Raw genomic sequence first — 14167 nt, 5'->3', positions numbered from 1 at the left:
AAGAAATTATTTAATTTTTTTCAACTGCCTGTTTGTTCCTGATCTGATTTAGACTTACAAAAACAAAAGTACATCAGAGTTACATAAACTCTTTTGTAGTAGAGTATGCCTTTGGGAATAACGTTAAGGGTTCCTGCAGTCGCGCGGTACATGAGTAACTTGATGTGGAAACTTTAGTCAGATTTGTTCTGTTTTACTATAAGCGTTACTCACTCCGTCGTCCGTTAACAAGATGATTATATTTTCTTCACGCAAAATATGCCGTCGGTCGAAACTCGCGGGTTAACAATTATAGCAGCTACAAATACTTTAAAAATTACTCGAAATACATAGTTTGTAATCAAAGGCAATTATTCTCTCTTCTTTTAAAGTTTAAAGCGTAAAGAAAGATGAGATTTGATGAGTCCGTCAGAACGTGTAGTGCGAATTTCCCGTCAGTTAACTTCGCCTAGCTTTATGAGTCGCCGTTGCTATGCTCTATTGATATTGTATTCTGTCGCTTTATGACAAGGCCTACGTATTTGTTGGAGGTGGTTTTTTAAGAGTATCGGGGCGAATAAATACTCGTATGCTGGTACGTAGGTCAGGGTATACGGTTGTTTTAACTTTTGCTGTGTGGTAATGTTACTACAATAATTTTGCGCTGTTGATTGACGTTGTTTGAGGAAGTTGAGATTTGACCTTAACTGTTACAGTTCTAAGAAATCGTAAGGTAGCTGGATGCAGCGGTCGAAGATAAGTCGTGTAACGCAATTTATAAGCGATTAGTGTGCGGAGGTTTATTACAGCCCGAGCATGTATCAGATCTTCCTTTCATTAAATATATGCGATTAGCAGGCAAAGATGAGTTACCGCCTGAGCACGTTGGCGAGGAAGATAATAATCAAGTGTTGTCAGAGAAGGTGTATTCACTTACGTATAAAGACTATTTACAATTTACACGACCTTAACGCAACAGCAGCTACCACATCACTGTTGACGTTCAAATTTGAATTCCAATGCCGATGATGCCGAATCCAAAAATGATTTTATATAAACGTGTTATGGCCGTAGAGGCCAGCAATACAGAGCGTGACTATTACACATTGCTCGTAGTCTCAATATTGTTATAAGTATTTCTTCCATCCAAGTGTTCGTTGTCATAAGGTTAACAGTCTTTAGTTTTATTTTTTACAAATGAGTGCTATTAAAATTTTTAGTAACAGATTATTTTGTTCCGGTATTTAATCTACTTTTAAATTTTTCCAACACTACATTACATTTACAGAAAGGATTTTATTTTATTTATTGTTGAGATTCTATGTAATCGTAAAAAAAATTAGTAATCTGTACCTAAATCAAATTTGGCTCTCTACATGTCGCGGCATTTATTAAAGTTCTAGTTAACTTCCCGCAGATTTGTTTTCATAAACAGATCGAGGATGTTATAAAACTTTTGGCGTATTTATCGCTTTCTTAATTCATGTATCCAAGAATTAAAACTTTTTCACGGTTATTTTCCAATAATGAACAATCAATCTAATTATTTATCAATATCTGATATTTTAGTCACTAATGAAAAAATACCTTGTAAATTTTTACACGACTTGCCTAAAATGGGTAGGAATTGTTTTTCGAAAATTTACTTATTTTGTTTGAAATGAGTGTTGAGTAATGTTTCGTAATTTTTAATAGGTTTCTTAGATCCATCATCTACCGAAGATGATTTGAAAACTGGAACAAATGTTGAGATACCTCTATGGTTAGCAGAATCACTGTACTCTCGGAGACCACCTTTAGTTAGTGTAGATTTACCTAAAATATATAAGGAGGCATATAGAGAGATATTGAATGCAGACGCTTGTACCGTCAATTTGCACAAACTTGGACAACATTTTTATGAACTTGGTTGTTATATAGCGAAATATGATATAAAAGGTGAAGTTGAAAATACATTAATTAATGTAAGTATTAAAGCATTTCTACAATAACATTAAAAATGTTATTCTAACAAGTGTGGAAGATTCAGAATATAAATGACACACTTCTAGGTCCTTCAAATATTTATAATTAACCCATGCATAATTAACCTTTTACATTTAAATCCACCTTTTTATTAATTTTTGATTTATAACAGATTTTTTATTTTTAGACTTTCAGACAAAGATTTCGTATGATATTATCTGCTAGCGCCTCCACTGATTCCATTACTTCTTTGCAACCTCTATCAGAAAGTGAAAGACAACGAACAGCAGGTGCTGCTTCCACAGAAAAAGCATTATCTCTATGGTTGCAAAGAGGAGAATGCCAATTAAATACTGCAAATATGGTAGCAAGTCATAGGAAGAGGAAACGAGCTGAAATGGAAATGTTCTAAATAAAATAAAGCAATATCTAAAACTACATCCGTTTTTTGGAAAGTAAGAAATAAATTGAGAATTAACATAATTATATACTTTGTTTAGCTAAATTTGAAAATTCTACTTTTCTTAGTAAAACCATTAAACATGGACTTTCTCAATATTTAATATAGTTTAAAATCTCTTAACTAAAGAACCTCATCGGGATAAATACAAACATGTAATTTTTATTTTGTTTTATCAGGTGTTATATAAAATCCTTATCATTTCTTTATCAGTTTATTTACTGTTACATAAAAAATTATGAGACATATTTCTGGTAGTACATGAAAAACAAGTGAAATTTCAAACTAGTGTTTATTATTTATAGTTAAATAATAACACTTAGCTTAAGGGCACAGGCTATTAATATGTTTGACATCAGTTAATTATAAAGTTAAAATTTTTGTGAGGTTGTATTCAATAGATTTAAGATCAATATCAACACATGTCAATTGCAAAAGCATTTATGAATAATCATTATTACATGGTCTCTGATTTGTTTGTATTATTAACCATACAGGATCATTTATTAAACTGACCTATATTGACATCTTTTAATATAAGCTAAAATTGTTAATGCACCCTGATTTGAGAAGAGGTCATAGAAAATTCACTAGGGACTTTTTTCCATGATATGTAGAAAAAATATATGAAGCTTTTATCATTTGTAAATGTTCCATCATATTATTGCATTCTTCTGCAAATAGTCTGTTGTTTCATGTATTATTTGTTGCAAAAGCATAGGAAAATATCAAATAAAGACATTCAATTATAAAGATTAAAATGGAGTAGTAACAAATATTTATTGCACAGTAAATATCAACTATTATAGATAAAGTATTCTAAATTCTTATATGCATTTAAGTTATTTACTATTCCAATCTCACCTGAATTACCTATATAGCAGTCATTAGTTAACCTATTTTATTACTAAGGTTTATAAGGTAATGAGATCATAAAACTGTTACAATATATTAATTTCTTGTATACAACACTTGGATACACAGATGAAAAAGCTTATGTTAATGATGATAAAAAAGTGATCTTATTTAAGTTAAAAAGTAACATGCACAATGTTTGTTTCTTAATTATCTGAAATAAGCATTTGCCAAAGTAGCTAACTTATCTTTGCAATTATACATTGTTTTAAAAGCCTCAAAACTAATCATAATTTGTTGTCAGCACTACAGTATAAATGCAATTGTCTATATTCTCTAATTTCTAATTAAGCATTGAGTAACTTGACAAAGAAAAACCTCAGCAAGTGTCTAAAAGTAGTTTAATGTGTATCCATCTTAAAAAAAGTAACTTATTTATTATAACACATTTATACTTAAACTTTTTATAATACTAAATTGTTTATTTTTGATGACAATTACACTTTTTAGTTTAAATATTGTTCTTAGTTAAATAACTAATAATATTTTTCATCTTGTAAATTTAAACATAACAAAATTGTATTTTTTTTCTTTATGTACTAATAATAAAAATTTAATTAAAAAGTGTAATAAATAAGATTGGAAAAATTAATGCAAGTTAAGACATAATGAAAGCAGATGAGCAATGTAAGCAAAAACACTACACAATAGTTGAAATAAATACACTAATGCACATTCTTTTCATTTTCTTGAGTATAAAACATATATTAAGTCTCTTCCTCACAATTTTGTACCTCAACATTGTCTTTATCACAAAACAACAGTTCAGAGGTACATTTATATGGATGTATTGATTGTTAACATCTATCATTCTTTACAGAAGGATTTAGGTCATGGAAGTATGCATGAGCCATGGCATCATCAGCAGGCATTCTTAAAGCTGGGTTACAAGTTAATAACCGAGCTAAAAGGTCTCTACCTCTTGCTGGTAACCTTGGAACCACTTGAGCAAGGCCTAAGCTTGGTTGATATACTGGCAAAGGCTTATAGTCTGGCAACTGTGTGACACCAGGCCACGTATCTTCATTTGGAGTACCTAAAAAATCAAAGTGTAATTAATAATATTGTTACTAACTTGATAAAGAGTATTTTTCTCCTCTTACCAAGTAATTTGAAAATCCTTTTCAATTGATCATCAACATCAGAGCCAGGAAATAATGGTCGACCGGAATTAGCTAATTCTGCAAATATGCATCCTGCAGACCACATGTCAATGCTTGTTGTGTAAAGCTTGGCCCCAAATAACACATCTGGCGGTCTATACCATAAAGTCACTACTTCTGCAGAGTAACATTTAACAGGAATACCAAAAGCTCTGGCTAATCCAAAATCGGCTAATTTGAGCTCACCATTTTTATTGATCAACAAGTTCTGAGGTTTCAAATCGCGATGTAAAACGTTATGACTGTGACAAAAGGCTAGGCCTCTGAGTAGTTGATACATAAATGATTTTACCACATCCAAATCTATCTCACCATTAAGACTATCAAAATATTTTTTAAGATCTTGATCACAGTGTTCAAACACTAAAGTCAATTTTTTTTCACTATGGAGCACATCGTAAAGCCGTACAATATTCTTATGTTTTAGTTCTTTGAGAAGGCATATTTCACGTAAAGCAGACGATGGAACACCTTCATCGTCATCATCTAGCCTTACGCGTTTTAGAGCTACTATTTCGTGAGTTTCTTTATTTTTTGCTTTAAAGACAGTTCCATAGGTGCCTTCACCGATTTTCTCAAGTTTTTCATATTTCTGCATAATGGATCAGAATTTTTTTAGATTAATTGCCACGCAAAAATTTTAAAATACACTCAAATTGTCTAATTTATAAATTTAATTCAGAATATAACAAACGATCGGAATATACACTAGTGCCATAATGACAGGGAATAATTGTAACTAAGGGAAGTACAGGAGATAAATTACGTCTTACGCGCCAAAAAACCTTGTAATTTCATAATATTTTAAATTTAACAATCATGTTTATTTTAGTGTATGTAAAGAAGAAATCGTTACTGTGCAATTATAAACAAAAATATATTAGATTGAGACCAGGAGAGTTTTACACAAATATTTTTTTGGACCAGTTTTGAAGTAATGAATTTTTAAAATTACTATCGTTAAATGAAGACCTCATTGAGTGTTCAACGTTCATTATGTAGTGTTCCTTTAAAAAATTATAGATCTGATATTTGTTATAATGAAATAAACATTGGGTATATTTCCGTCATGAATTTCTTCCAATTTTTAATTGCATCGACTACGCTGTTTTTATTTTCGCATAAATAAATATTATTCTTTGTTAGTATATTTAATTTTAAGAAGAATATTCAATTTCATTTATTCAAATTCACACATTCAATTTTTTAATTAAAATAGTTAATTTTTCTTTTCAAATAACAACATGATGTTACCGAAATTGTTTCGATATATCTAGAAACTGACTTACAGTTAAAAATAAACGCCTTAATTTATCAAATAGATTCCAGTAATCACTTTTTTGTTTTATATGAATTTTGCAATTACCTATAAGTCCATTCAATCTGTAATTTCATTCATACATTTCGTCAACAAAAGTCAATTCAGAAAGTTGAAGTGTCATCTCGTTGCATACGTATTTTGCTTTTTATTATTACTGTTATGTGATTAATTTACCGATTTTTTAGTATTCATTTCGTCTGTGATATATGTTGAGAAGGTGCGTATTTGTATTGGGTTGTATCAATTGAAGTGGTTTTGAGAATTTTTTGGTGCATATCCTTCGAATTGTTAAAATTTTCATCATTTTACGTCGTTTAATTAAAACGCAAAAAACGAGATTTTTAGATGAGTGAAGGAGAAAAGACTATGGTGGACAAGTCGGAGAGTAGTTCGTTCGAAGACCTAGCTTCTGCTGCCGCTCATGAGATCGAAGAAGCGAAGTTAGCTGAAGCAGCCGCCGCGGACAAAGAAAAGCCGGATGAGATTCCAGAGTGGCAGGATGTTTTAGGATCTGGAGCATTACTTAAAAAGGTGAATGTTCAAATATAATTTAAATTATGTTTTTTTACATGTTTATATATATTTATATTTTAATTATTTTAGATAATAAAACCCGGCGATGAATCGGAAGGTTTGAGGCCACATAGAAGCGATATTTGTAGAATAAGTTATGAAATAAAAATTAAGGATGGTAAAGGAGATATTGTTGAAAAGAGAGATCAGGTTAAGATATATTTGGGTGACAATGAGGTAAGCATATCTTTATTGCTCTTATAAAACAGTAGTTTTAAGTTAGTTTATTCAATGTTTTATAAGCAACAATAATACTGAATAAACTAATAATAAATGTTATGGTTATAGGAAGAGATATCATGTTTCAAGTAAAATAAATAATAACAGTATTATCTTATCTGTCCACCATTGGTTTTGTTATCACAACCCAATTCTTTGTTATTCTTGTGATTATATCACACAAAATTTCTAATTTTCATATAAATTTGATTTTAATTAATGATCAAGTATTGCATTATATAGTTATGTAACAAGTAGTGGTAAAACTTCTTTCACATTATGTATGAAAATTCAAGTAAAATTTTTTCAAACTTTATTTACATTTAACTAAAGTATATAGGTAAACCTTACCCTGTTTAACAAATTCCGAAGAGACTAAAATGGATGCAAATCTAAAGGTCTAAGGTCAGGGCTACCGTGGGATACCTTCCAAGCCAAATACTTCATTATGTTAAATACACATCATGACATTATTGCAAGTTAACCCAGACTTTGAGAGGTTGTGAAGTCGTTTGGATCGTCAAATATGATCTATTTTCATTTCATCAATTTCTTTAACAACAGTTAGGTTAAATTATGTCTCAATAAAGAATCACAAATGAGTACATAATTCATAAGGTTTTACTCAGTGAACTAGTGTGGTACCCAAATATTAAGCTTTTTTGGTATACTCAGCTTATTTCTAATATGTGAAAACTGTTTTATGATCAATTTGCATTTCTATAGCTACATTGTAACTACTAAAAAGCCATTTTTGCACTGCTTTCTCGAAAATGGCATCTCTTTTATGTTTAACTGTGTCTCTGGACTGGGATCCATAATTGAATTCAATGTCCCTGAATTTAAAATGCTTAAATTGTCTTTATGCTATTCTCACCAACACTGCATTTGGTCTATAAATGACACAATTTTTTTTCGAGTCATGTGTTGCACTTTTTTTTTTTCAAAGAAAATTTGAAATACTTCCATTTTCTTCATTACATATCCTTATTTTTTCAGAAAGAAATAGAAATGTTTAATCTTTTTATATATTTATTAACCATTAATTATACACCAAATTTTAAAATCTTACATAAAAAGTAATGATAGACACTTAGTAAATACAAGAACTATAAACATGTAATTTCATCTTCAAAATTTAACAAGATATTGGACCTTCATTTTCTTAGTTTGATACTAAAATTAAATGTTATTAGAGATTTTAAGAGTTTTTAATTTATCCAAGCATGAGGAACTTAGTGTCTTGATTAATTCACATGGTTGATTTTATTATATACACATAAAAAAAGACTAAATTTCATATAAAAATAGAAGTTGTTGACTTCCTTGTCAGCTTTATTTACCAGATCACCCAAGCTGGTGGTAGCTTACTACTATAATGTTAATTATCAATGATCCAAAAGTGCACGTAAAAATGCCTACCCAAATAATATAAATAAAAACATATTTTGAATTTTTTAATGTCATTAAAACCAGCCAGATATGGATGGTAATGCCGTATTGTGTTTATATTTATTATTTGTGAAAAGACTTCCCAGTCTGATATGTAACTGGCAGACAGTTATTACACCTTAATGACGGCTAAAAAAAAGATAGATATATGTGATCTAAACACCTTTATATTTTCTTTAAAAATTGTAGAACATTCAATAACCAGTCAGGTTTAAAATTTTTACATGAAATAAGAGATAGTTGTGACTGTGGGTTATATAGGTTTCTCTACATAAGATCTACCTATTAATAACTGTCCAAAAAGGGATTGTTTTTAAATTTATAAATTATTATGGATTTCAGTAAACCTTTAACCATAACAATAATAAATAAAGTAAAGCTATTTTGTAGTAAAGCATGGTGATTAGTTATAGATTAGTCAGGAATTTAAAGGTTTCATATCTACCTGTACAAATGAATCACACTGAAATATGTTATATTATTTTCTTTTGCTTTTGACAGTACAAATGCTTCAGGCATATAGTAAACAATAATTAATTTTAATATGTGGAAATCCATATTTTGAAAATAAAATATTTTTAGTTGCAACCTTTTCATATTGACTTAATCATTTCAGGTCCTTCAAGGTCTCGACTTAGCTTTGACACTCATGTACAAGGGTGAAGCATGTTATCTGCATATGGCTCCACGTTTTGGTTATGGAGAGTCTGGTTTAAAGCCTGGTGAGAGCTTGGGAATGGTAGGTGAAACAGAAGGGCCCATGTATGAAGGTGTTGCTATAGGACCTGAAACCTGGTTAGAAGCTAAGCTTGAACTGCATGATTGGTCAGAAGAACCGGAACATGAGTCCTTATCTATAGCAGAGAGGATGGAAATTGGGTAAATAATCATTGTTTATTTAATTTATGCAATTGTTTTGCTGTGTGAAGTTGGGCTAGTGTGTCAAGGTTGTATTATTTACATCAAAGGTCTTGACGGTTACAAATGGGCATGTATAATTTTGTTGAATTAAATAAAATTTTTAAAAATAGTGGATAAAACTATAAAGAATTGGCTTGATTGTCAGTTTTTTTTTTTTGTTTATAATGTAATGTCTGAAGACAAAAGTCTTTGACCAGTGTTTTACCAATGCTGATTTTTGAATTGGAGATATGATCATTTACAATGGACCTTATTAGAAGGCTTAAGGTCACAGAGATCGAACCAGAAAGGTGATGGTCAAAAGAACCAGTCGTAAATTTAGCTGAAAGAATTCAATGATCGCTCGTACAGCTGATGACCATTGGGGGATGAAAGTTTCTTGAGTCGCGGCCACGAGCCGTTAGACACGGCGTGGGTAGGTACTAACTGGATCGACGACATAGTCAAGAGAAAGTTGGATGCGGGCAGCGTTAAACCTATCATCGTGGTTATCTTTGGGAGAAGCCTATGTCTTGTAGTGGGCGTCTATCGGCTGACGTGTAGATTTAGTTTGTCACTTTATTTATTGTTTGTTTTTGTGTATGTAATATTTGATTCTAAATAATTTTTAATTTTTCTATCAAAACCTTTTTCATAAAATTAAACTAGCTATTATGCGACTACTAACTATTATGCGTCAATAGAACTGACATAGATTATGCAAATAACAACCAGGTTAAATAACAAAAATATCCATTTTATGTAGAATCCGCCGACGTACACGAGGAAACTGGTGGTACGGGCGTGGTGAACCGCAACTTGCCATTCAGTTGTACAGGCGGTCGCTTGACGTCTTGGACGAGAGTGAGGGCGGTATAACAGATCCGACGCCAACTGGGGAATTAGCGCAGACTTCTGAAGCTCTGCAAGAGTTGCTGGAAGAACGCCTGAGAGTATACAATAACATGGCAGCAGCTCAGTTAAAGGCCGGTGCTTATGACGCAGCTTTGCAGGTGACAGTTACCACCTTATTCATTATTATTGTGGTTCAAGTTATCAAATAAAAAAAATCTTCCTATGTTTTTTAAATTGCCTGTTAAAAATACACCTAGTATCCTGATGCCTGCATCCAAAAGACAAAAATTAAAATTATTGCATTCTCCAGTTTGCTTTGTCTAAATATGTCTAATTTTTATCATGTAGATACAGGGTGATTATAGACAGGCCTGTTTCTGGAGTTTTGAGTGTCCAGGGCAAAACAAAATTTGTTAGATTTCCTTACATGATTGTACAATTTTACTGTACAATAAAAAATTTAAAAATTGTAATTTATTTACTTTCAAGTGATGCAACATGGAATAGCATAATAAATTGCATTTGAAAAGTAATTTATACTATTCCTGTTGCTAATGTCTGAATACCAAGATTTTTTGTAATGCTATTTGACAAAAATATAATAACATAGTTATTAATATTTATCATACTAATTAAATTGGCATACCACCATAAAGGCGCTCCTCAGAATTTGGCGCTGCGGGCAGGTAATTAGCGGTTATGTTGAAAAAAAGAATACATAGTGTATTCTTTCTGAATAATAGTTACTCAAATTTTATTTTAGGCTGTAACTAGAGTTCTGTCATGTCAACCAAAGAATGCTAAAGCGCTGTACCGCAAGTCGCGCATTCTGTCTGCAATGGGTCGGAATGCTGAGGCCTTGGAAGCGGCTCGTGCAGCAGCCGCAGCAGCTCCTGAAGATTCCGGCGCGCGCAAGGAGCTCCAACGTTGCGAATTGAAAGCTACCAGGGACAGATCGGTAGAGAGACGTCTTGCCAAGCGAATGTTGGGAACAACTGGGCAGCCTAAGTCGGGTTCATCGCCAGATAAAAAACCATCACGAGCTAAGGTAACATTCGTTCAAAATAATAGATTACGTCAGAAGAAACAAAATATTCGGAAGAGCTTAAAATTATATTTTTTATTTTAAACTAGAAAAATTATTATACAATCGAATTATTATACGAGACGGTAGACGCGGCTCCGGTTAGGGTCTCCACTAGGTGAACCGAGGACATGGTCATAGTGGCGGGAAGTCGCTGGCGTTCTTTGTGATAGGTCTATGCAGTACAGTGGGTGGCTAACGACTGATATCTAGATATATCTGGCTAAATGAATATATTTGATTCATAATCAGTGGTATGGCTTTTATTGTTTGAATTGGATTGATAAAGAATAAAGTATAATTATCAAGCATTAATTAAATCATCTTAATTTAATAAATCTGCTAAGATATTATAGAATAACTGCTGAAGATGTTATCACCTATAAAATAAATGTTGCAACTAATGATGTAATGCGTTAAGATAAGTGATAAACTTACAAGGCCTCTCATTTAATCCAAAGCTAGCATAGATAATGGTAGTGTTTCATAGATTTTGTAGTAAATAAGGATCATGATAAAGGACCGTGGATTCAAAGGAAATTATTATATTCATATTAAAACATATATCAAAAACATGCTTCTATATATTAAATGTAGTATGTGGCAAACATACATGAGAAATAGTTTGTGTATGGCATATTTGCAAACATAATCAAAGCGCATGTTTTTCCTGTGTACTTCAAATAAATGTCAACCATAACTGCAGTTTTTATTTAATTAAAATTGAGGTATACAGACAGAGATATTTATAATAATTACATATATGTTCCACTTGCAGATGCTGGTGTGGGGATCACTTCTGTTAAGTTTCCTAGTTGGTGTTGCCAGTGTCTTAGTGTATAGATACAAAATACAGTCACAGTGATCATATCGCGAAACTGTAACGGGGAGGTATTTATGAAGGTAAATCGTAATCAATTTACATTATTACATGTTACATAAAATATATTGTGATGGATAGATTACACAAATGTTTACCATACTCTGTCTACAATCGTCTTATCTTCTATAAGATAAGATAGAGTATTTAATGGATACTGTGTCGCATAGAATATTATTTATCCTCACACTGAAACATTAGATTATTTAATTAAGACAAATGTTGATATCTGTGCATATTTTTGTTTTAATAGTAAATCAATGAAATCTAATATTTTTTTAGTTATTTTCTCATGACCGAGGGTCATTGCTGTACCGACGTCTAACGGGTACTTTCACTCGGTATCGACCACTAACGTATCGTTTAAAGTCGCTACATAGCCTTTTTGTTTTCTGAAAGTTGTATGTAGCCTTTACTGGTGGTGTTGCATGCTTTTGTAATTGATTCAGTCCTGCGAGTATACGACCAGCCTGGTACCTTTTTACAATACCGACGACTTCTCTAGATTTTCTCGATCTCCTTTGTGCAATCTAGCAAAGTTCTTGAGTATATAAAATTATTGCTGTGGTTATTTGGTTCAAATGATGCATAAAACACATTTGAAAGAGGCTGCTCAAGTAAGCGTCTATTTTCCCTATCTTGTACAATGATTACTGTATTCCATTCATTTGTAAACCATAAGAGCTATTGGTGTTACAAAAACTGAGTTATGTGTTGTAACTTGTTTCAAAATACCGGATATTACATTATTATAGGCAAGACATGTTGTTATCAGGTTATTGAATATCAGGAGAATACTTACCTCTGTCAGACTTAAACAGAATGAAAATTGTGTATATTGTTCCAGGAAGTCAGGATTCCAGTACAGATTTTCCGGGAAAAGGTGTACATTAGCTTATTATCTTCATCGGCTCAGTGAGTAAATGGAAAAGTGCTTCCATGTGTTGAGCTTAAATTCATCCAAGAAGGACAAGAATACATCGTCCAGTTTTTTTAGTATTTTTGGAAGTACATTTTTTTTGTTATTTCTATCTATACAGTACTTCTTCAGTTTTAACTTTAATGTGTTTTATTATTAATACATATGTATTACCTGTCCGTATCTGAAAGCAACTTTAAAACCATGGTTTTCTATAGTATAAGGGCTGAAGACGTTGTAGTAACTAAGTATTATCACAATATTTTTTAGGGAGCAGAGTAATCAAATATTTTTGTCATCAGCAAAGTCTTGGGTAGAGCATATATATAATGAAAATTTTGTGAATAATTGGCTACATATCATATGCTGAAATAGTTGCCAATCTTACTCTAAGGTTTGATTTGATGTTTTACATAATAGGCCGAGATCATATCACATTAGAAATTTTTTTGTTGTCCACCTAAGCGGGCCTGTTTGTAACTTTCAGGTAATATATCCTGAATATATTTTCATTTGTGCATATAGTTTGTTTGTTATCAAAACAAATAATTATAATTTGTACTATCACTTTTGCTCGATATTTATGTAAAAGTCACTTGGAAATTTTAATTAAAAATACTCTATCATGGCATAGTTAGGCATTGTCAAAATTATATTCTTTAAACCAGTGCCATAGAAAAAGAAATATATTTTTCGAATCTTTACTACTTCTAAGACAGGAATCTGCATAAATACTATATAAAACTACATTCCCTAGCACTCAGTTTATTTCGGTGCTGTTTCGTTTAAATCAATAGTTTGCATTTAAAGGCTTTTACAACTAGGACTATATTGCAAGCAATAATTCATTGATACATTTTATCTTCATTTAGCTTAAAAATTTCAAAAATTCTTACTCGCTGTTCAAAAATAAATTTTGTTGTTTAAAATTAGCCTTTATAGATAGCCAATATTGGTGAGTTATGAACAGTTTATTTTTGCATTTGATATATATATGTTTAATCTTCATTGAGGAAAAATTCATCAATATTTAATTTTTAATAATTTTATTTGTCATAAAAATGTTATTGTAGATAGTTTGTAAATAAAAATATGTGCTTGTAATTAAAGCAACAATTAAACATTTGTGGGTATGGGTCTTATTATATCGGTTATCAAAAGGACGATATTGGCATTGATGTATAAAAATTATGTATATTAAACTAATAAAATGTTGTAAACTTCATTGCTATTTTATTGTAATTATACCTTATATATATTGTTTCCTAATTTTTCCTTTTTTTAAAAAGAAAGGAAAATGCCTAAGGTTATTTTTTTTTAATAATTTGAATAACAAATGTCTGACACGCCCGATTTTTTCAAATTCATTGATTAAGAAGCTGCCTCTATATATTGTTATTATATTTATTGACTGGTTTCTGTTCAAAATAGATGTTATTTAACTTTTTTTTGTAAAGAAAATATACAGTAAACTATTAAGAT

The 14167-nt window shown here is 31.1% G+C and overlaps 3 protein-coding genes across 5 annotated transcripts; 2 read left to right on the top strand and 1 right to left on the bottom strand.

Annotated features, from left to right (window-relative positions):
• Positions 1 to 1387: 1387 nt before the first annotated feature.
• Positions 1388 to 3307, top strand: Psf3 (DNA replication complex GINS protein Psf3). The gene is made up of 3 exons (XM_068763947.1): positions 1388 to 1599; positions 1675 to 1943; positions 2132 to 3307. The coding sequence occupies exons 1-3, from the start codon at positions 1506 to 1508 to the stop codon at positions 2354 to 2356; spliced, it is 588 nt and encodes a 195-aa protein (XP_068620048.1). The 5' UTR covers positions 1388 to 1505; the 3' UTR covers positions 2357 to 3307.
• A 439-nt stretch (positions 3308 to 3746) lies between these two features.
• On the bottom strand, positions 3747 to 5179 carry Cdk5 (Cyclin-dependent kinase 5). The gene is made up of 2 exons (XM_068763946.1): positions 4423 to 5179; positions 3747 to 4355 (listed from the first exon to the last, which is right to left on the bottom strand). The coding sequence occupies exons 1-2, from the start codon at positions 5078 to 5080 to the stop codon at positions 4117 to 4119; spliced, it is 897 nt and encodes a 298-aa protein (XP_068620047.1). The 5' UTR covers positions 5081 to 5179; the 3' UTR covers positions 3747 to 4116.
• Positions 5180 to 5899: 720 nt separating this feature from the next.
• zda (peptidyl-prolyl cis-trans isomerase zonda) lies at positions 5900 to 13910 on the top strand. 3 transcript variants are annotated; one of them, XM_068764033.1, is made up of 8 exons: positions 5900 to 6020; positions 6149 to 6334; positions 6407 to 6553; positions 8664 to 8926; positions 9714 to 9960; positions 10566 to 10850; positions 11665 to 11789; positions 12614 to 13910. In XM_068764033.1, the coding sequence occupies exons 2-7, from the start codon at positions 6149 to 6151 to the stop codon at positions 11749 to 11751; spliced, it is 1215 nt and encodes a 404-aa protein (XP_068620134.1). In that variant the 5' UTR covers positions 5900 to 6020; the 3' UTR covers positions 11752 to 11789; positions 12614 to 13910. The 3 variants fall into 3 exon arrangements, with proteins under 3 accessions (XP_068620134.1, XP_068620135.1, XP_068620137.1); XM_068764034.1 differs by having other exon boundaries at positions 6141 to 6334; XM_068764036.1 differs by lacking the exon at positions 5900 to 6020 and having other exon boundaries at positions 6027 to 6334; positions 12618 to 13910.
• Positions 13911 to 14167: the final 257 nt, after the last annotated feature.

Source organism: Battus philenor, unplaced genomic scaffold, assembly GCF_028537555.1.
Source record: "Battus philenor isolate CCGP_79_NKW_IND1 unplaced genomic scaffold, ilBatPhil1.0.hap1 SCAF_19, whole genome shotgun sequence".
Lineage (NCBI taxonomy): Eukaryota > Metazoa > Arthropoda > Insecta > Lepidoptera > Papilionidae > Battus > Battus philenor.
This window is presented reverse-complemented; position numbering and strand designations above follow the sequence as displayed.

What these genes read in the sequence shown, in the direction of transcription:
- Psf3 (XM_068763947.1), top strand. Translation starts at nt 1,506, where the DNA reads ATGAACAATCAATCTAATTATTTATCAATATCTGATATTTTAGTCACT. An exon ending in ACACGACTTGCCTAAAATGG is followed by an intron (nt 1,600 to 1,674) that starts GTAGGAATTGTT and finishes AATTTTTAATAG; the next exon opens with GTTTCTTAGATCCATCATCT. An exon ending in TTGAAAATACATTAATTAAT is followed by an intron (nt 1,944 to 2,131) that starts GTAAGTATTAAA and finishes TTTTATTTTTAG; the next exon opens with ACTTTCAGACAAAGATTTCG.
- Cdk5 (XM_068763946.1), bottom strand. Translation starts at nt 5,080, where the DNA reads ATGCAGAAATATGAAAAACTTGAGAAAATCGGTGAAGGCACCTATGGA. An exon ending in AAGGATTTTCAAATTACTTG is followed by an intron (nt 4,356 to 4,422) that starts GTAAGAGGAGAA and finishes TTGATTTTTTAG; the next exon opens with GTACTCCAAATGAAGATACG.
- zda (XM_068764033.1), top strand. Translation starts at nt 6,149, where the DNA reads ATGAGTGAAGGAGAAAAGACTATGGTGGACAAGTCGGAGAGTAGTTCG. An exon ending in GCAGAGAGGATGGAAATTGG is followed by an intron (nt 8,927 to 9,713) that starts GTAAATAATCAT and finishes CATTTTATGTAG; the next exon opens with AATCCGCCGACGTACACGAG. An exon ending in AAAAACCATCACGAGCTAAG is followed by an intron (nt 10,851 to 11,664) that starts GTAACATTCGTT and finishes TTCCACTTGCAG; the next exon opens with ATGCTGGTGTGGGGATCACT.